The 21,474-nt window shown below is 36.3% G+C and overlaps 1 protein-coding gene and 1 pseudogene across 2 annotated transcripts; one reads left to right on the forward strand and one right to left on the reverse strand.

Moving 5' to 3' along the window:
- Positions 1 to 2,352: 2,352 nt before the first annotated feature.
- On the forward strand, positions 2,353 to 4,305 carry LOC121745294 (auxin-responsive protein IAA18-like). 2 transcript variants are annotated; one of them, XM_042139141.1, is made up of 6 exons: positions 2,353 to 2,724; positions 2,799 to 3,156; positions 3,482 to 3,735; positions 3,813 to 3,927; positions 4,021 to 4,088; positions 4,156 to 4,305. In XM_042139141.1, exons 2-6 carry the CDS (start codon positions 2,837 to 2,839, stop codon positions 4,200 to 4,202), a joined length of 804 nt encoding a protein of 267 aa, XP_041995075.1. In that variant the 5' UTR covers positions 2,353 to 2,724; positions 2,799 to 2,836; the 3' UTR covers positions 4,203 to 4,305. The 2 variants fall into 2 exon arrangements, with proteins under 2 accessions (XP_041995075.1, XP_041995074.1); XM_042139140.1 differs by having other exon boundaries at positions 2,413 to 2,724; positions 2,802 to 3,156.
- Positions 4,281 to 9,434, reverse strand: LOC121745296 (annotated as a pseudogene).
- Between the last annotated feature and the right edge of the window lie 12,040 nt (positions 9,435 to 21,474).

Consider the following 21,474-nt stretch of genomic DNA (forward strand, 5'->3'; position numbering starts at 1 on the left):
ATGTTATGCTTTAAAATCATAAAATGAGTATATATTTAGAAAAAAAATGAACTTATAGTCATTAGCAAATTGTCAAAAACAACGGTGACGGTCATTTTGGTTCGAAAAAAGGTAAAAAGAAGTAGAAAAATAATTCAATTGATATTTAGTCGTTGGTTTTGGTATTACACATGCTTTATTTCAAATAACGCAAACATTTCCGAGATGCCTAAATCTATATGCAACTAATTTTTTTTTTTGTAGAAATTACTCTGAAATGTCATTAATTTTATGAATATACTTTATTTTTGTGACATATGTGCATAATAGTCAGCCATCATCATAGATACCGTAATTTTATTAGTAGTAACATTTCTTAGGACCATAATTTTTCCCAAAATGATGTCACTAGTATTGAGATATTCTATTGCAGTAGAAGTTAAATAATAGGGATTGTACATATATGCACAAACTTATAGTAAAATTGATTTTACCATCCATCCGGCCAAAACTCACAATCAAATGAAATCTTAGGTGAAGAATAGAAATTTTGAGAGCACAAAAACTATAGTCCAATTTATCGAAGGAATGCTTGATTGAGACACACGCACGCACGCTTCATTTTTTGTCAAAACATTAATTTTATAAAATCTTTGACTAAATCATAATGACACATCCCCACGTGGAAATACATAAATAACTAAAATTTATTAGTTTTAACTCGCATTAAACTTTTTTGGTGGCCGGTTTCTTGACTTTCCTAATCAAGCGTAGCAAATTTGCCTCATTTTTTCAAAGAGATTACAAATTTAGAAATATTTTATAAGCTGCTAAACTATGTGTCCTAGGCTGAGATTTGTATGCTAGTCAAGGTGCTTGACTTTGAGGGAACAAATATACCTACTAATTCGACTAATAATAGCTCAATTAGTTGGTTGTCTCACAACCCATTGGTTTATTAATAAAATGGGCTTGACTTTTTTTATCTCTTTACTTGTATTTTGGCTTAAGGAAGATTGCGATTTTTCGATTTTGATGTTTGGAGTGAATCGCGTGACCTATATTATAGGGCAGTTTAACCCTTTTCGACTTTATATATGCACTACTAGTCCATGATTAAAGTATCTTAAGTTTTTTTTGTTCGTTCGTCCATAATTAAGTGTCTTATTTACATTTTACAATTTTTGATAATAGACTTCACATTCCACTAACTCATCTATCAGTCACATTTTATTTTAAAACTAATATAAAAGTAGGATCTACACTTCACTAACTTTTTCTACTCATTTTTCATTACATTTTTTAAAACTCGTGCCAAATCATTGGCCGAGTAAGTATGTGTTACTAAATATATACTCCCTCCGTCCCAATGTAACTGAGTCGTATTTCTTTTTTTATTGTCCCAAAGTAGTTGAGTCATTCTTTTGGGCAAAAACTTTATATTCTCTCGTATTTTCTTCTATCCTTCCTTCTTACTATATTAATTTCTTAGATCTCGTGTCCAAAAGAAATGTCCCAACTACTTTAAGATAAGGAAGTATACGCATAAAACAAAACAACCAACATCAAATATACATGGGCATAGTGTTCACTATGATAGTCATGCATGTGGCATTATTATTTCTCTATATACATGTACAATAACGCATACTCCATCCGTATCCTAAAAATAGAAATTCTTTCCTTCTCGTCCATTCTCTAAAAATAGAAAGTTTCTATTTAAGAAAATTGCCTTTTTTCCAATAAGGTGACACCCATTTTTCACTAAAACTATTTTCTTTTTATCTGTCTTACTTAATCGATTTTGCATTAAAATATGTGTTATCCCTCCCGCTTCATATCTGTCACATTAAAAAAATTATTTTTAAGAGATCAAAAGGAGAATTGGAATAAGAATTCATAATAGTTTGAAACTGTACATGCAGAGCATGCATTGATAAAGTCAAGCAAAAACTACAAAACACATGGGCGGCCGTAGGATTAATCTCTGCTTGTTCGACTTGTACCATCCCTCCCGCTTCATATCTTCTACTCTACTCTCTACCACCTTCCTTGATACTGGTCGGCAACGGCAAACCACTAAATTTTCTATTTTTTTACTATTTCAATCACCTATATTTGTGAAGTGGGTATTTTAGACTCTTAATTACAAGAGGTTTTTTTTTCTTTGATAAAAGCCACAAATCAAAAGAGCACTAGTTGCTTTTTAAAACTTTTTTCTTGATTGACTTTAAAGGGTAATTCTACTTTCGAGATTTAAGTAAAGGGGGGATGTTTTTGGGGCAGTGTGCTATATTCTTGAGTCCTACTCCTACATTGTATTTGTGTCACTGTTTCATTTGATGACACATAGAAATACACGGTTTATTAGCATGCTTTGCTTCTTCAATCCAACAAAGCCATACATTTATTTAATAATAATAGTATAATATAAAATCCTGCCTTGGTTGCGTGCTTAATGTTCTAATCCTTTTCCTGTTTTCAGGGCACTCTTTACATATTTTTTCAAACAAATTCTTGTTTTCCTTACAACCAAGTGTTTTTAATACTACTACTATTGAAAAGACATGCACCAGGAGAGAGAAATAGGGAGGAGACAGATAAATCATTCTAATATATCTCTCTCTCTTCATTATAGCTTGTCTAGTTATTGATTCTTTTCCCTTTCTCAAACAAGATTTGTTCTTGTCTTTTGCAACCTTTAATTCCAAGAATGTGCGTTTTTGGACGTCTGAGAATTTCAAGGTAAGATTTCGATAAAGATCACTTTTTTTTTTAGGTTTCCCCATCTCAGTTTCTTGATGTATAAATTTTTGCAGCAGAAAACTTTCTTAGTGGGATATTATAGTTAACAAATATGGAGGGCTATTCAAGAAAAGATGAAGGGTGTTGCCAGTTTCTTGATTTGGTCACCAAAGAGAAAGAAGAAGAAGTGCATGCTAGAATTTCAGCATTTTCAGAAGAGAAGAAGCTTGAACTAAGCCTTGCTCCACCAGGTCAAGATTGGACAACCAAAAATCCCTCAAGATTTGCTCAAAATCCATGGAAATCTTCTCATTTTCTCCACCTTGAGTCACAGCCCTGTAGCAGTAGAGCAGCTCCAGATTTGAAAATTCCAGAAAAAAAGACATTTACACCTGCAAATCTAGCTGTGCCCAACAACAGTGCTCAGAAAAGGTGATTCAGCTTTGTTTCTTGTTTTTTTTTTATCTAATTTTTTGCTCTTGTTTTTAACATTGTTTCAGTGGTCCAGGGTTCTGTTTCACATAGTTTATGTTGTTTCATATCTGTTTTATGTAAGAATCAGCATTAATTTCTGTTTTCTATATTTATGTCTTGTGGTACAGTCACATGAATCTCTTATCTTGTTTAATAAAACATCATGTGATCCATTTCATAGATTCAAATAGGCAAAGTTGAAGATGATTAAAACATATGCATTCTTGAACTTATGTTTATGAAAAAAATGAAAAAAAATCCTAAGTGCTTCATAAAACTATAGGACTGCGCCTGCAGTGGTCGGATGGCCGCCTATCCGATCTTTCCGAAAGAATCTAGCAAGTGCCGGTTCTTCTAAATTCGCGGTTGAGGACAAAACTCCAGAATCGAAAGCTAAAGAAAACTGCGCGAAAACCATGTTTGTGAAGATAAACATGGATGGTATTCCAATTGGAAGGAAAGTGGATCTCATCGCGTATGATAGCTACGAGAAGCTCTCGTTTGCTGTTGATGAGCTCTTTGGAGGCCTCCTTGCCGGTGAGCCAACCTAACTATCCATATGGTCCCTTTGTGGCGGCTAAGGAATCACATGTATTCTCGATTGTTTTATGTAGCTCAAGGTGATCAAGGGAAGGCAATGAGAGGCTTGCTGGATGGGAATCGGGGATACACCCTCGTGTATGAGGATAACGAAGGGGACCGGATGCTCGTTGGAGATGTCCCTTGGCAGTAAGCATCCATGTTTTTTTTTCTCATTAATCATACAACTGATCTTCTTCAACCTTGATCACTCATCCTTACAAATAGAACTAAATCTTGCAGCATGTTCCTCTCGACTGTCAAGAGGCTGCGCGTCTTGAAAAGCTCGGAGCTCCCCACGTTGTCGCATGGTGAGTTGTTGTGATTCCACCCTCTTTTCTTACACAAAATGATTCCAACTCCATTTGTTTCTTGCAGGTGGAGATAAACAGAGTAAGCATATGGCTTCCACACCACCAAATTAGCCTTCAACTACTTTCTTTTAATTCAAAGCAGGGATCAATCAAATGTACCATAAACTATGTTTCAAAATCCTCAATTTCTGTAGAATCACATGTAATTGCAATCTTTTATTCTCCAGATTTTAATTGCATTTATGCCTGTTTTTGTTTTCTTCAATCTCTACCTAATACTCTACATCAACTGGATTTGTCCTTGTGAATCCAAAATAAATAAAAAAACTGAGAGTTCTCCATCATTCTCCACTAAAAAATAGTGCAAAGGAAAGAAACACAAACCCGAGATTTCTAACGACGTCTCTTTGAGATAGAGCGAATGGGAGGCAGCGATTAGAGCTGTGCCGATGCCCGACCCATCGTTGAAGTGCTCGAACACGACGCTCGATTTGGTGGTGTCCCCGAGCAGCTCGAACACCGTGTTCTCCAAGCACTTTCTGTACTCTGTGTAGTGCTCATACAAGCCACCGTCCATGGCTATCATAGTCATCTCTCCATTACCCTTGATAGAGTCCCTCCCCGTCTTCTTCAGCAACCCCAAGATGCCTGCGGCGCAAGACGGGCCCCACGTGTCGCGATTATGTTGCAGAGCTCGATCACCACCCTTCTCTTCTTCACGGAGATATGAGATATCTGAGGAAAAATCACATTGTCATATTTACTTCCTGCTTGAGATCAAACAACTCGTGGCTTGTTTGCAAGGAGTTCAAACGAGCACAGAAAACAAACTGTACCTCCAGTATAATCTTCAGTTTTTCATACACCACCCTCAGATCAGACGATGTATCCTGATGCATAGCCGACATTTCAGGAGTCCTGCATACAGGATCCGAGATCAAGCCTTTGTTTTTCGTACTAAATAAAAATTCGACATAATAAGCAAGCAGAGTAACAGTATGTGACTGATAGGATAAACCTCCTATCGGGCTGATCGGCGTCCGTAGATCGGCGATCGATAAATGTTTGTCGCGGGCGAGTGCCGTCGTGTTTTCTCACTTGGAGAAGAGAATAAACGATAGTATTGATATTCTTGATTGATTTCTCAAATGATTACAATAACTCCTATTTATAATGCTAATAATAACATAATGAACAAGAAAACAAAGATATGGAAAAGATATGTAAATCCTAATTTATCTAATTAATAATGCCCGTATCAGTGACCACATAAGACCATCTTCTTCCTTATATCTTCTCTTCCACATACACAGAGGACGGACTCTGATCGGCTATATTGTACATATACATCAATTATTTTCTTTGTTCGCAGTTTCAAACGTAGATAGAAGGCATTAATCATGTTATGTGGTTCTAATATTCCTACCAAATTCAAGTTTTTAGGCAAGAAAACTATGATAGTAGTACTAAGATTGGAACGATCATTGCAAAGTGATTATAAAACTCATATCTTCATGGAAATACCTCAAAATATATGGAATCTTGAGTTTGGCTGGAACTTCATCACCAAAAAACCGAACTTCTTCAGCCAACCTAAGTAAAACTCGGAATAAAATTTCTCCCAAGTACATCCCGGAAATTAGCTTCTCAAATATCTGCAATGCGTAAAAAAATGTAGTTAATTGTGGAGTTTTGTAGTTGAATAATAATTAAGGTAGTTATGCAGTTGAATAATCGAATGAGACATGTCTCCTACCAGTTCACCCGGATTCAGGCTAGCAGTGTCCATTGCATGGTAAGCATAAGATCATATGCTTACCATTTCACCGGATTTAGGCAAAGGACCTGTGCCATTTTGGGATGGCTTGAGCACGTTCAACATATGCAGCATTCGATCCAGTGCCCAATATTACAGCAATAGTAACATCTGGATCAGAATGTCTTCCTCCGGCTAATGTTCCGATCGTGTCATTGATCTGACATGATCATCACAAACGGAAATAAAAGTATCTGAAATGGATATTTGAGGATATATGATACTCAAAAGTGAACTATGAAACTAAAAAAAAAGCTGCCACCCGCATATCAACACCCTTTCTCTTCAAGGCTTTTGTTAATTCACTCACCACATCTTGGCCGACCTACAATGATCAAAGGAAATACGAGTAAATGTGCTGAAGACGAAGCAGTACCGTGTCATCAATAGAGAATTCTGCATCACCGGGAATGAGAAAGTGAAACCCAATTCCCTCTCCTTCCCAGCAGGTTGTTCATATAACCGTTCTTCGTCAGCCACAAATTCTGCAAGCTTCTCCGCAATATAATCAATAAGTGCCTGAAAACAGCGGGTTTGGATGTTTCAATTATGTGGTTAAAACTCTTCCCAACTAAAGGAACAACAAGTAATCCCTCACATCCGAGCTTGCACTCATCAGCGCACGGGGGATTGATGCTTCCTGATGGACAACGCCACGCTCTCTGCCTCCTAACTCAACACGCAACACACGGAAGTTTGAACCCCCGAGATCTAGTGCATAATAGACTCCTTCCTCATCTCTGGCATATGAAAATGCACATCAAAACACAAGCAATACACATCTAAAACGACAAGCGCAAACAACGTTCAATCGCCCTTTTTGTGGCACAAAAGTACTTATACATTCATTCTTGCAAACCTAGGATTCCTGATTCGTTCTTGCGTGACGGAACCGGGGCGGGACGCGTTGCAGCGTCTCGTCCCGTCACCAGCCCGCCCTCAGCCCGTCACCCGTCCCGTTCCGCCGTGACGAAACGCGGGACGGCTCGCCACGCGCCGAGGCGACGTGGCGCGCTCCCAGGCCATGCGTGACGCCCACTCGCCGGCCCGCGAGTGGGATTCGTCACGCTGAGGAAAAAATCATTTTTTTAATTCGAATTAAAATAAAAAATAAAAAAATAAAAAATTGGCAAACGGTAATGCTACCGTTTTTATAGCCGTTTCCAATTTTATTTTTTATTTATTTTTTATTTTTTACTCTATAAATACTCCTAATTCATCATCATTTCACACACAACTACACATCTATTCTTCCCAAATCATCTCCATTTCCTCTCCAATTTTCATCTCAAATCATCTCTCTTTTATTCTTCCCCCAAATTTAATCGATCTCATGGATCCGTATGAGGAAATGCGTCGAATAATGGAATAATCACTTGAAGAAGATCGACGCCTGAAGGCGGAGGAAGCTGCGCCACCCCAAAGACGCTCCCGAACTTACCTGCATCATAACCGGGAGGAAGCCGCCGCAAGGTTAGTCCGCGACTACTTCTGCGATAACCCGGTGTGGGGAGATACTTACTTCCGTCGCCGTTTCCGCATGCGGCGGCCGCTATTTCTCCACATCGCAAATACATTGGCGGGGAAGAGTTCTTCCAAGAAAGGTTCGACGCCGTCGGCCGTCCCAGCCACACGACGCTGTAGAAATGTACTGCAGCAATCCATCAGCTTGCGACTGGACAAACGACGGATGTGTTCGACGAATACCTCCACATTAGAGATAGCACTGGGAGAATGTGCTTGCTCCAATTCAGCAAATGCGTCCGGACAGCTTTCACCGACGAATTTCTCCGGAAGCCAAACACGACAAATTGCCAGTTTCTACTCCACCTTCACGAAGAAGTGCACGGATTCCCCGGGATGCTTGACAGCGTCGATTGCATGCACTGTCAATGGAAGAATTGTCCGGTGGCGTGGAGGGGGTCGTACACGAGCGGCCACAAAGGCACCCACCCCACCGTTATACTGGAGGCCGTCGCCGACAAGGGCGGACACATGTATAATAAGGGTGGGGCTAAAGCCCTAACAAATTTATCTTCTAACCTTTTTCTTTTGTAAAATTTTAAAATTTATCCAAGTTTAACACAAATTATTATGTAAAAGTCCCGATAAATATTCTAAAATACCTAAAAGTATACTTCAAAACAAAATTTAGTAATTTCAGCCCTTATCGTCATTTATTTCTGCATCCGCCCCTGGTCGCCGACTACCGGCTATGGATCTGGCATGCGTACTTCGGGGTCCCTGCCTCGAACAACGACATAAACGTGTTCCACCAATCCGACCTCTTCGCCGAAGTTTTGGATGGTAAAGCGTCGGCCATCAACTTCACAGCTAACAACAGGCGCTATAAAATGGGGTACTATCTTGCCAACGGCATCTACCCGAAGTGGCCAACCTTCATGAAGACGTGCGCTAGGCATGTGAACGCAAAGCAGACGCTTTTTGCGCAGAAGCAGGAGGCTGCTCGGAAGGATGTGGAGCGGGCGTTCGGGGTTCTCCAAGCGCGCTTCAACATTATCAAAGCCCCGGCTCGTACGTGGTTCATGGAGAGCATGGTCGACATCATGTATACGTGCATAATCTTGCACAACATGATTGTCCAAGTCGAAGGACCCGAGGCGGGAAATTGGTTTGACCCTGAAGCCTCCAGAAGCTCAACCGCAAGTAGTCCGCCTTGAAGTGGAATGCACCCGTCTATACAAGAACGGTTGTCTATTCGGGCAAGGACACGTTACTCTTCCGCCCACGCCCAACTCCAAGATGATCTAATGGAGCACATTTGGGCAAACTTTGGCGGAGGAAATTAAATTATGTATTTTTTATTTTTTTAGAATTTTTAATTATGTTTTTTTAATTTTTTTTGAATTTTATGTTGTAATTTTATTTTATTTTTAATGAAGTGTGTTTTTTTAATTGAATTTGGTTGGAAATAAAAATAAAAAATGAAATTGAATGAATAGTAATTTAAGGGGCGGTTAAGGGACGGAGGGTTGCAGGTTCCGTTCCTTAGTTAAGGGATGAGGTAAAAAAGTACAGTGGGACCCGCAAATAGTAATTTAAGGGACGGTATAGTGACAGCTTTGTGGATGGCCTAAGCAACGTAGAAAAAGGGTAGCTTTTGCCTACAATAGACATCATCAAGAATCATCTAAGCAGCCAAGAATCTCCTATTTCACTCAAAACAAACAAGAAAAACAACATAGCAAAACTTCACAAATTCTCCATTCACATCAAAAAACACATAATATTGTAAAATGTCTCAAGATCTCTCTGTCTCACACACACACACACAAACACACACAAATTGAAGCAGAGAGAGGTTTTAATTATACCCAGTGGGGAGATTATCGACAAAACTGATGAGCATCTTGAGCTTGCTGCCACCCTCAGATGCAAAACCAGCATGCATTTCAACAGTCATGGCATCCGCAATCTGCTTCAATTTGGCATCGGGGGTCCCACATTTCTCGTCAAATTCCTTGACAAGGGCCCCTCGTCCGTGCCCACCGCCCAGAACTCCTCATCCGCCGCGGTCCCGATCACCGCCACTTTCCCCATCTCCGATCTCACGAGAACAATAACCGGATTAGGAAAGGATTAGATGCAAGAATCAAGAAACGAAAGAATTGAGGAAATGAGTTGGGAAATAGACAAATCACGGGAAAATAGAGAAATTGGGGTTTATTCTGGGACGAGAAAGAGTGGAAAGGGAGAGTTTAATTGTGAGTTTAGTGAGTTTTCTTTAGTTTCAACTCTGGAAAGTGCCATTGAAGCTGTGTCTCCCTGTTTTGGAGATCTTCGCTTATTTTTGCTTCATTTAGTTGGATTTAAATTTTAATTCCTTTATTTTAAAAGGATTAAGGAAATGTACACGATTTTATCTGAATACTTTGTGTGTTTGCTTTTCAAAATTTGTATTGCAAATTGTTAATCTAATTTAGAAATTTCACAAGCTTCGAGAAAATATTGATTAAGAAAAGTTACTTAGAATAGTTACTTATTTTTATAGTGATATAATCATTATCTTTCGCTGTCACACATGTATTACGTGAATGTGAATACATAATATAAATAAAAAATGAAATTGTACTCCACTCTCATCAATTATATAGATAAATATGTTTATTATTATTGACATAATTTAATAGGAGGGCTAAACGTTGACCTTATAAACAAGAAAAGTATGAATACACAAACATACTTAGTGAAATCTCAAAATAATACTTAGTACTTAGTATTTGTGACCTATTTGATCATACCCACCCCATACACAAATAAGGACAAAGTATTTCTTGGGATGGAATCTTGCTTCCAATCCTAATTAGCTTCTATATTTACCTTCTAAACATTAACTTAATTTCTTTTTATACCAAATTTAATCCTAATACTTCCTCCGTCTCATTGAAATAGCCTGGATCTTTTTTTCTTTCGTCCCATAAAAAAAGTTCATATCCATTTATAGAAATTTTTTCTCCTACTTTTTTACTACTTAATCATTTATGAGCATCACCATCCATTACGTTATTCCAAATATTTTTTCTTCTTCACTCTTACTTTATCAATTACGTACTCCCTTCATCCTATAAAATATGTGCATTTTATTTTTAGAAAAATACCAATTTAATAATGTAGGTTTCACTATCCACTAATACTACTTTAACTACTATTATCCTCTTCTCTCTTACCATACCATTCTCCTTATATCTCTCTTACTTTACCAATTTTATCTTAATTCTTGTGCCATATTTATTGTCCATATTTTTATGGGACGGAGTGGGTATTAAAACTCGCGTCATCTTCAATTAGCATATTTCTATGGAACATAGAAAAGAGCAGTACTAGCAAATAAACTCAAGTTGAGCATCATGAGCAAAATCCCAACAAATACATATGACATGCATCAAACAAAAACATCTATGTAAAACCTCCAACCAGTTAAAGAGATGACTTTAAAAAACTCGTGGAATCACACATGGCATATACGTACTATAGTATTTATAATATTATACTTTGTCCCACAAGAATATGCATTTTTATTGTATACAAGTTTTAATGCACAATTGGTAAAGTAAGAGAGAGATAAAGGAAAAGTAATTAAAGTATTGTTAGAGGACAATTAGTGTCGTGTTGGGTTACAAACTTATCCCACATCGGATGAGGGATGAAAGTTGGAAGGTGTGTATAATTCATGTCCAACCCCAATTACTTTGAGGTCGGAAGTGACCCAAAAATAAATTTGTGCGGGCTTGACCTAAAGCGGACAATATCAAACTAATGTTGCAGTCGACGATCCTAACATGTCTCTCAATAGAAAAAAAAGTTTCCAAAATTAAAAAGTGCATACTCTTATACGACGAATTAAAAAGGAAACAGTTGCAATACTCTTGTGGGATAAAGGAAACCCACAAAGGGAGTACTAATATTCAAACAAACCCTCAAATTCATTGAACAAACCTAAAACTCTCACAAGGTACAACACATATAAGACGTAAAAACATATTTACACATCATAGGGATGTTGAAGGCCAAAACCTTCAAATTAACAGCAAAATATACCGAAATACCGCACTTACCGTACCGAAAAAATACCAAAAATACCGCATTTTCGGTATACCGCATTTTTCGGTACGGTATAATACCTTACCGTTAGATTAAGGTACGACAAAGGTATGAATTTTGCTTATACCGCGGTATACCGCATCATACCGCATTATACCGCAATTACGGTATATACCGTAATTTTGCGGTATATACCGTTAGTAATTATATATATTTAATATATTTATTATTTATAAAATTATAATATTTAATATATTTATTATTTATAAATCAAACAAGTATGATTTGCGGTATACCGCAACACGGTACGGTATACCGCAATGTCGGTAAGGTAAAGGTTTTCAAATATTGACATACCGAATTTTCGGTATACCGCAATGCGGTATACCGAAAAATTCGGTAAGGTATAGGTATGACATTTTCTCATACCGCAATTTGCGATACGATATGCGGTATGACATTTTCGGTGCGGTATACCGTACCGTGCCACCCCTAACCATAACTCTCAAAATCAACTATCATTATATCCTATAGGGATGCATAAAGGCAAAAATCATCTACTACAAAAAACTGTCGGTATACTAGTGAAAATTAGTAGCAGATATAGTATGTTGCTATTAGTAGCGGATTGGAGACGGAAAGTCCACTAGTAATTGTACAAGCGGAATTAGTAGCAAATTTATGATGGATTTTGATTCCACAATCACGGGTCATAATTAGCAGCGTACATAGCAACATATTGATGGTCGCTGGTAAGTAGCAACGGCCACATGTCGCTAGTAATAAATTACCAATAATATTACAGCGGATTATATTCACTAGTAAGTAGCAATAGACATATGTCGTTAGTAATAAATTATCAATGGAATTACAACAAACTAATTTTTATTGGTAAGTAGCAACAAAAAAATGTTGTTGGTAATAAATTACCAACAATATTGCAGCGAATTGATATTCACTAGTAAGTAGCAACAGACAAATGTCGTTGGTAATAAATTACCAATGGAATTATAACAAACTAATTTTCATCGGTAAGTAGCAAAAAAATAATGTTGTTGGTAATAAATTACCAACACTATTGCATCAGGTTGATATTCACTAGTAAGTAGCAACAGACAAATGTCGTTGGTAATAAATTACCAACAACATGACTAATTTCCACTGGTAAGTACCAACGAACAAATGTCACTGGTAATAAATTACTAACAATATTGCAGTAGGTTGATATTCACTAGTAAGTAACAACAGACAAATATCGTTGGCAATTTATTACCAACGGAACTACAATAGACTAATTTTCACTAGTAAATAGCAACGGAAAATTGTCGTTGGTAATAAATTACCAACAAATTAACAACAAAAAATTTCACTGATAATAATTATTTTAACAAAAAGTTGCAAAATATTAATTAATAATAACTGGACTTATATTATTACTATTATTTTCGCTAGTATAACATACAAATATTAATAATAAGAAGAAGACATTTTCAATCATACTCCCTCAGTATACAAGTGATTATTTCCCTTTTATGTTTGGCTAACCATCAACGATTAATTTTGATATTTCGCAAAAAAAAACAATACATTACTCTCTCTTAATTATTTTATCCTCTGTTTATTTATCTCTCCTACTTTTATCCTCTCTCATTTAATTCAATATAATTTTCTAAATTCCAGTCTCCAAGAGAAATCAATCATTTTTAATAGTCAGGCATTTCTATTGTCGCTAATAAAATTTATATTATGAAATCTATTACTACTCCATTCGTCCCAGCTCAAGTGGTTGATTTATTATGAGTTATCTTTTCTCATTCTTTCTCGTTATTGAAATTTTATGAAGCATTGATGGTATAATTAGACATTTAAATTAGCGTCCTTAATAGCATTAAAAAATTGTCCTAGTCTGATTTTTTTTGTAGTGAATTAATAAAAATTAAATATAGCATAATGACAAAATAAACTAAATCTTTAATTAGTAAACCATTGTAAAGAAGAGAAGTGATTAATGTAATCTACTTATAATAGTAATTTAGTAGAATCATTTAGTAATATTTATTTCCTTTTATTCACTTTATAGTTTTATTCCATTTTTTTTACAGAATTTCAGCGGCTGCCCTATTGCCCTATGGTGCAAAGAAGCCTTCCACCCAGCTCTATCGCGATGCCGAGGACGAAATTTGCAGGTAGATATAAAAGTGTATTCAAAATATATTGTTTGCATTAAAACTAAAAATAGATAAATATAAAAATAATATAAAATAATTTAGAAGCTAGTGAAAAACATATTTTGCAGAAGAAAATATTTTCTATTAAATGATAAAAATAGAGAAGAAAATTTGAAAAATAGCAAAGTTTTACAGGCCGAAACAAAATAAAATAAAGTGTCCGAATTAATATAATTAAATCCAATAACGTTAGACGAAGAGGGAAATTGATGTCTTGAGCCCAAAGACTCCTAATTACTTGGTATTTTATTTTGGGATATTGGTCTCTAAAATAATGAACTTCGCCTAAAATTTGGTATTTCTCATGAACTTTGAAATTAGTCAATAATATCACAAACTTTGCATTTTATTTGTTATTTCTCAAACTCACTCAAATAAGATTTTTTTTAATAAAAATCTTAATTTACGAAGGCAACCGTAATACGTTTTATGATATTTTAAACCACTTTTTAAGTTCATAACAAGTAAAATAAAAGGTCATGTTGAAAAACACGTTGATTTTATTGTGTCAAATATGATAAAAATATTTCGTAAGTTAGTCAAATATAGTAATAGACATGTCGTGGGAAATACTAAACAAAGTGCAAAGTTTGTGATATTATATACCAATTTTAAAGTTTGTGGAAAATATCAAATTTTAGGCAAAGTTTCCTATTATTTTCAGCACGAGAGATCTTCTCCTTCTCCTGCTTCTATAGCAAATCTGTAGAATAATTGCCTATAATAGAATAAATCAATTTAAATCAATCACCAATTACTTCCCTAAATCACTCACGCTCCAAAACACGGTTCTGTACCCTAATTTGTTCCGCCTCCCTCACACACAACATTCTTTTCGCTTTTCACAATCACACAAGAAGTAGAGAGAATCAAGATAGAGGCCAGAGAAGAGGAGACACAACTTTCAATTCTTTCTCCTGAATTTTCAAGTTCCGCCAAAGGTAATCACTTTCACACCATTTTTTTCTGCCTTCCTTTGCACAACAATTGAAGGACTCCCCATTCCTTAGGATTTTCGAGGAAGGCCAGATATACCGCGCCTGATGGACCCAACACTAGATACAACATGAATTATGGAGGCTCATCATCTTCCGCAGCAAAAGCTCCGAAGTTGATATGTGATATATATATATATATATATATATATATATATATATATATATATAGGATTGTGATCAAGATAGAACCATTCTTAAACGTAGAACCATTCTTAAACGTAGAACAAATGCCAAACGGAGGTCGTTAGATCTTTTAATCCAATGGTGTTGATTTGCACAGCAACTTCCCATTACAATCAAAACTATTATTAATGGGTGAATGCAGAAAAGTGAAAAAATAAAGCATGCATGGACTCTTCTTCGTTTCATTCATTCTTCCATCAACATGTGAGTTTTTTCACATGTTGAGTCCGGAATGTCGTGAAAACATAGTCTAATATGTATGATTTTTAATCTTGACCGTCATTTTTTCCTCATCCAATGAATAAAATATGTAGAGTTCTAGGTTCTACACTTAAGAATGGTTCTATGGCAAACACCCCTTAACCAAATAACTAGAGAACAAATAATAGCCACAAGATCAAAAAAATCAATGACTAGTATTAATTTTTGAATTTAATGAGATATTAACTCCCTCAATCACAAATTTACTCCATAATAACAAGTCAGGGGTATTATTGTCATTGCATAGCCAATTGAATTTACTCCAACATCAGCAAATTGAATTCATTTGAAAAGGAACCCACGATTCTTCTTCTATCTTCTCCTCTTCTCCGTTCTGGAAATTAAACCGACAAATGGAGCACGCTCGCCGGAAAACGGTGACGGCGATGGATGTCGTCTATGCCTTGAAGAGGCAGGGCCGCACGCTCTACGGTTTCGGGGGCTGAGGGTTTCGTATTTGGTTGCGCCATTTTGTATATGCGTCAAATGTCTTTTCAATTTCTTGTTACTACTTTGATCTCGAATTTGAATTGGATGTAGTCACGTAGTAATTGGTAAAAGCTCGGAGGATTTTTGGTTCAATTCAATCTAAGAGTGAATTATTTGTGGATATGTCTCTTGTTGGTTGCTGATATCGAAAAACGATTATCTACCACAGTTTCTTTTCTTTTTTTTGGCTGCTCAGTTGTTTCTTTCTGTTTTGTGCAAATTTTTACACATTTATGTTATTATGATATGCTAGAAAGTTTGATGGTGCATAATTTGAGAACTGGTCAATGTAATCGAAATGCCAGTTTTAAAATCTCAAGATTCAGAAGGATCTTGATTTTTAATAGGTGTCAGATACTTTGCCAAACACAAAATTTGTTTGGTAAAATAGTTGAATGAAACACAACTAATTTAGCATTTTTTCGATGAGAGGAATTATTTTTGGTGCATAGAAGCATGTCGATACATGCTAAGAGTGATGTGTATTGTAAACAAGAGTAAAGTAAAATCATGTTAAGAGTGATGTGTTTTGTAAACAAGAGTGAAGTAAAATCATGCTAAGAGTGATGTGTTTTGTAAACAAGAGTGAAGTAATATCATGCTAAGAGTGATGTGTTTTGTAAACAAGAGTGATGTGTTTTGTAAACAAGAGTGAAGTAAAATCTAGCTAATAGTGATGTGTTTTGTAAACAAGAGTGAAGTAAAATCATGCTAAGAGTGATGTGTTTTGTAAACAAGAGTGAAGTAAAATCATGCTAAGAGTGATGTGTTTTGTAAACAAGAGTAAAGTAATATCATGCTAAGAGTGATGTGTTTTGTAAACAAGAGTGAAGTAAAATCTAGCTAATAGTGATGTGTTTTGTAAACAAGAGTGAAGTAAAATCATGCTAAGAGTGATGTGTTTTGTAAACAAGAGTGAAGTAAAACCAAGCTAAGAGTGATGTGTTTTGTAAACAAGAGTGAAGTAAAATCATAATAAGAGTGATGTATTTCGTAAATAAGAGTGAAGTAAAATCATAATAAGAGTGATGTGTTTCGTAAACAAGAGTGAAGTTAAATCAGAATAAGAGTGATGTGTTTTGTAAACAATAGTGAAGTAAAATCACAATAAGAGTGATGCGTTTTGTTAACAAGAGTGATGTAAAATCAGAATAAGAGTGATGTGTTTTATTAACAAGAGTGAAGTAAAATAAGAATAAGAGTGATGTGTTTTGTAAACAAGAGTGAAGTAAAATCAAAATAAGAGTGATGTGTTTTGTTAACAAGAGTGAAGTAAAATCAGAATAAGAGTAATGTGTTTTGTTAACAAAAGTGATGTAAAATCAGAATAAGAGTGATGTGTTTTGTTAACAAGAGTGATGTAAAATCAGAATAAGAGTGATGTGTTTTGTTAACAAGAGTGAAGTAAAATCAAAATAAGAGTGATGTGTTTTGTAAATAAAAGTGAAGTAAAATCATGCTAAGAGTGGTATATATAAATCTCGAGGCATAATCCGGTATTCTAATCTCTACTGCCCGAACAGTTGCAAATATTAGCATAAATTTTGGAAGATGAAGAAATCAAAGTTTTTGCAGAATTCAAAGGACATGCTTTCCAGGAGCTTTAATCCAACAAATTGGTAGATCTTCTTCAATCTCCACGCATTCAGATATATAGATCATGTGGAGTATGTGTGTGCGTTTTCCTTTTTATCATCAATTTTGTCTAGGAATTCTGCTGCAGTTAACGACCTGGTTCTGTCAACCAAATTAGGGATATCTTTCCATTTTACGAATTGGTGTATTAGAGGTATAACTAGTAGGTGTTGAATTGGTTGCAGCAAGATTTCGTTGAAATTGGCGGCTTCGAGGGAAATAGCACAGCGGCTTCGAGGGAAATAGGCCAAAAATACCCTTGGCCTATTTTGTATTATTAAAATAAATAATATTTGTTCCATTAAAATGTGTGGCTGAGATTTGTTCTCTAGTTATACACTTAAGATTAGTTATATCTCATAGCAGATTTATCATTGTAGTAATGTTAGTCTTAATTATATTTAAATTGATTAATAGGTGACAGAAAAAAGTGTTCCGGTCAATGATAGTGTGTATGAATTGTTCATGGCACAACACAAGAAGTGAAGACTATAAAAGAGAGGATCGACCAATATATGCCCCAACAGTCCCAACACTCGAGTCACTCTAATGCTCCGTCTAGTCGTGATGATTCTACAGAATTAGAAGATTAACATCCATTTTTTATTTACACGTGGTTATAATTTAAACTCATAACATTATCAAACTTCATGTTTTTTTGGAAAAATACATTACTAGTTATCAGTTACTATATTATTATTGTCTACAAATTAATTTATCCATTTGATAGTTTGTTGGTTTGTTGTAAGCAGTTTGTTGTAATTGGATTAGAAAGCAAATAATTGTAACAATAATGTGTAACTTGAACTTAGTAGCGGAATACCAATCCGTGATTTAAAAAAATACTCCATCCGTCCTAAAAAAATATGTACTTTGGGTTCGATACAGGTTTTAATGCAAAATTGGAAAAGTAAGAGATATGTAGAAAGAAAAAGTAATTAAAGTATGGGTCACACCTAATTAGAGTGAAAAGAGTTTCCAAAATTGGAAAGTGCATATTCTTGTGGGACGGGCTAAAAAGGAAAGAGTGCATATTCTTGTGGGACGGAGGGAGTATTACATTAGAGGCGAATTGAGCTTGTTGCAAATTCGTTGCTAATAATTAGTAGCGAAGTTAGTATGTTACTAAAGTTTTAGATGTCTATTTAGTGTCAAAAATTTTATGACGTATTAAGTGTGCTCCTAATCCGTTGCTTACAATTTGTAACGGACTAAATTTGTTGCTATACTTTTTTAATCCATTTTTTATGTCAACAATTTAGGAGCGGATTTTATGCATTGTTAATCCGCTACTAACAATTAGCAATGAACTAGATCTGTTTTTAAGTTTTCGATCCCTTTTTTATGCCAACAATTTAGGGGCAGATTAATTGCGTAGCTAATCCGCTACTAACAATTAGTAACGAACTGGATCTGCTGTTAAGTTTACGATCCCTTTTTTATTCCAAAAATTTAGCGGCAGATTAATGGCGTTGCTAATCGACTACTAACAGTTAGTAACGAACTGAGTTTGTTGGTGAAATTTTTGATCCATTTTTTATGCCAACATTTATCAACGAACTCAATATGTTGCTAATTCGTTACTAAAACATTAGTAACACAATTTAAGCATTGCTAAAATTTAGCAGCGAAGTATTTAGCAGCGGTTCAGATCTGTTGTTAATCCGTTGCTAACCAATTTTACTAGCGGAATTATGATAATTAGTAACAAGATTTTTCGCTAGTAAACCGACAGTTTTTTGTGCATCATATCAACACTACAACCGAAATGCTGAAACCTTCATATCGATTCATCATATAGGGTTTGGCTTCAAACCAAACCTCCAAACCATGAATTCTAGTTCATTGCGGTGGCTCTTAAGAAAGAGTTAAAGAACAAACTCACATATTCACATGAGTTGCAAAACTATATGATACAATGCCCTAGGAATCTAATGTACCATTTCTCATAATATTTAATTTTCTTTATTATAATGTTTAATTTTTCTTTATTTCTTTCTTCTCCCCCTTATAGGAATTACTATATCTTTAAAAACATGAACTCGAAGAAAAAAAAAAGAGAACAAAGAAATGGGGAAGAAGAAACAAAAAGAGATAAACTAAATACTAGTATTAGTACAGAAGAGAGTGTAAATAGACTGAATTGTCTATCATGACCTTGAGGGTAATATCGTCCAATTTTTTTTTGAAATAGTGACAAAGTAGGTCATATGATATTAAATCGAAGTTTATGGACCTCAAATGCTATTTTGAAACTTTACGGGCTAAAAATGATACCTTTGTAAAGTTTGCGAACAAAAAAAGATGTTCCTCTTTATTTTGAATTACATTTTATTGAATAGTGATATTTGGTGTAATTTTGTCAAATAATGGGGATGATTTTTATATAGTAAATTAAAAATAAGATAAAAATATTATGGATTGCTAAACTAGAAAAAATGGATATATAGTCGTAGGTTACGGGAGTAATTTTATTTAAAAAAGCTCTAATCCATAAGAGGTATCGAATTGCATCCAATTCTCAATGTCAGATTGAATTATTCATAAAATGTTCAACATTCAAAATTTCAGGTATTTACTTTACTTATTTGTGGATTGCGATCAAAGTTGTTTGTAAGAGCATCCACAACGGAGAGCACACCGTTGTCCGTCCGTCCGTGCCAGCGGCACGGCACCGCTGTCCGCCGCTGCGCTCTTGCCACTGGCACGGCGCTGCTCTTAGCTAAGAGCACGTCCGTGCCAGCGAGCAGGGCGACGTAGCGCGTTTCTATTGGCCGTTGGAAATTTTTTTTAAAAAAGATCGAAAATAATACCAAAAATTAAAAAATATATATTTTTAGATTCCCAAAAATATACAGATTTTATTACCATTTTTTTGAATTTTTTTTTAAAAATTTAATCCCAAAATCATCTATAAATACACACATTCATCATCCATTTAGGCGAAATTCGGCCACGAGTAGTGGTTTTATAAATTTTATGAATTTAATTATGTAATTTTTAATTTTTAGGATTTAAATTATGTAATTTTTAATTTTTAAGACTTTAATGAAGAAAATTTTAATTTTTAGGATTTTAATTATGTAATTTTTAATTTTTTTTGTAATTTTTAATACTATTCCGGTTATTTTTAATGCATTTTAATATTGTGGAAATGTTTTTATTTAAATTGAATAATAGAATGGTGGGACCCTTGAGCATGTCCTTGCAGAAGAGTACGGATGTAGGTGTTGTGCTCTTGCCTAAGAGTAGGGAGTAAAAGTGGGTCCGGGACGACATCCGTGCTCGTTGTCAAGAGCACGGATATGGATGCTCTAATTATTACAACGAGACCTATTACTGGCATTCATAAGGCCACCCGCAACGCGTCATGCGGGTGGCCCGTATTCCGTCACGAAGGAACGAGACGGCGGCGTAACGCGTTGCGGCGCCCCGTCTCGTCCCAGCCCGTTCCGTGTTTCGTCACGGCGTGACGAATGGCGAGACGTCTCGCCACGCGCCGAGGCGACGTGGCGCGCCCCGGCACCATGCGTGACGCCCACTCGCCTGCCCGCGAGTGGGCATCGTCACGCTGACGCAATAAATCATTTTTTAAAAATATTCGGACGAGGAGGAAGAGGAGGATGAGGATCTAGGCCGGCATCCGTACGGCCCCAAAGAAACGCTGGCGGTGTACAAAGCCTGGATCAGCGTCTCTTACGATCCCATCGTCGGGAATCAACAACCCCGGAAGTGCTTCTCGGAAAAGGTCACCGAGGCCTACCACCAGATTAAGCCGAAGGAGTCCCGCCGCCGCACATATACGATGCTCCGCGCTCACTTTGACCGGGTCGACAGAGAGGTCAAACGATTCTGCGCCATCCACAAGAATGAAGCGACTCATTACCAAAGCGGAACCACGGGAGTCGACATTCTGAGGTCGGCTTTGTGGGTCTACTTCGACGACACCGGCAAACAATTCAAATATGTCGATGTTTGGGAGGTCGTCAAGGACGAGGAAAGGTCGGTCGGCAGTGTGCGGTCCAGCACGGGCTCGACCTCGAAGCGCACGAAGCACACGGCGAGTGGCCAATACTCGTCTGGTGAGGGCGGTTCGGGCAGCGGGCCACAAGAGTTTGCCTCGCAAGAGGTTGAGACCCCGGCAGACGATGCAGGGGGGTCCTCCCGTGGGCGCTGTCGGCCGCAAGGGAGAAATGCGGCGAAGGCGGCTA

This window comes from Salvia splendens, chromosome 8, assembly GCF_004379255.2.
Source record: "Salvia splendens isolate huo1 chromosome 8, SspV2, whole genome shotgun sequence".
Classification (NCBI taxonomy): domain Eukaryota; kingdom Viridiplantae; phylum Streptophyta; class Magnoliopsida; order Lamiales; family Lamiaceae; genus Salvia; species Salvia splendens.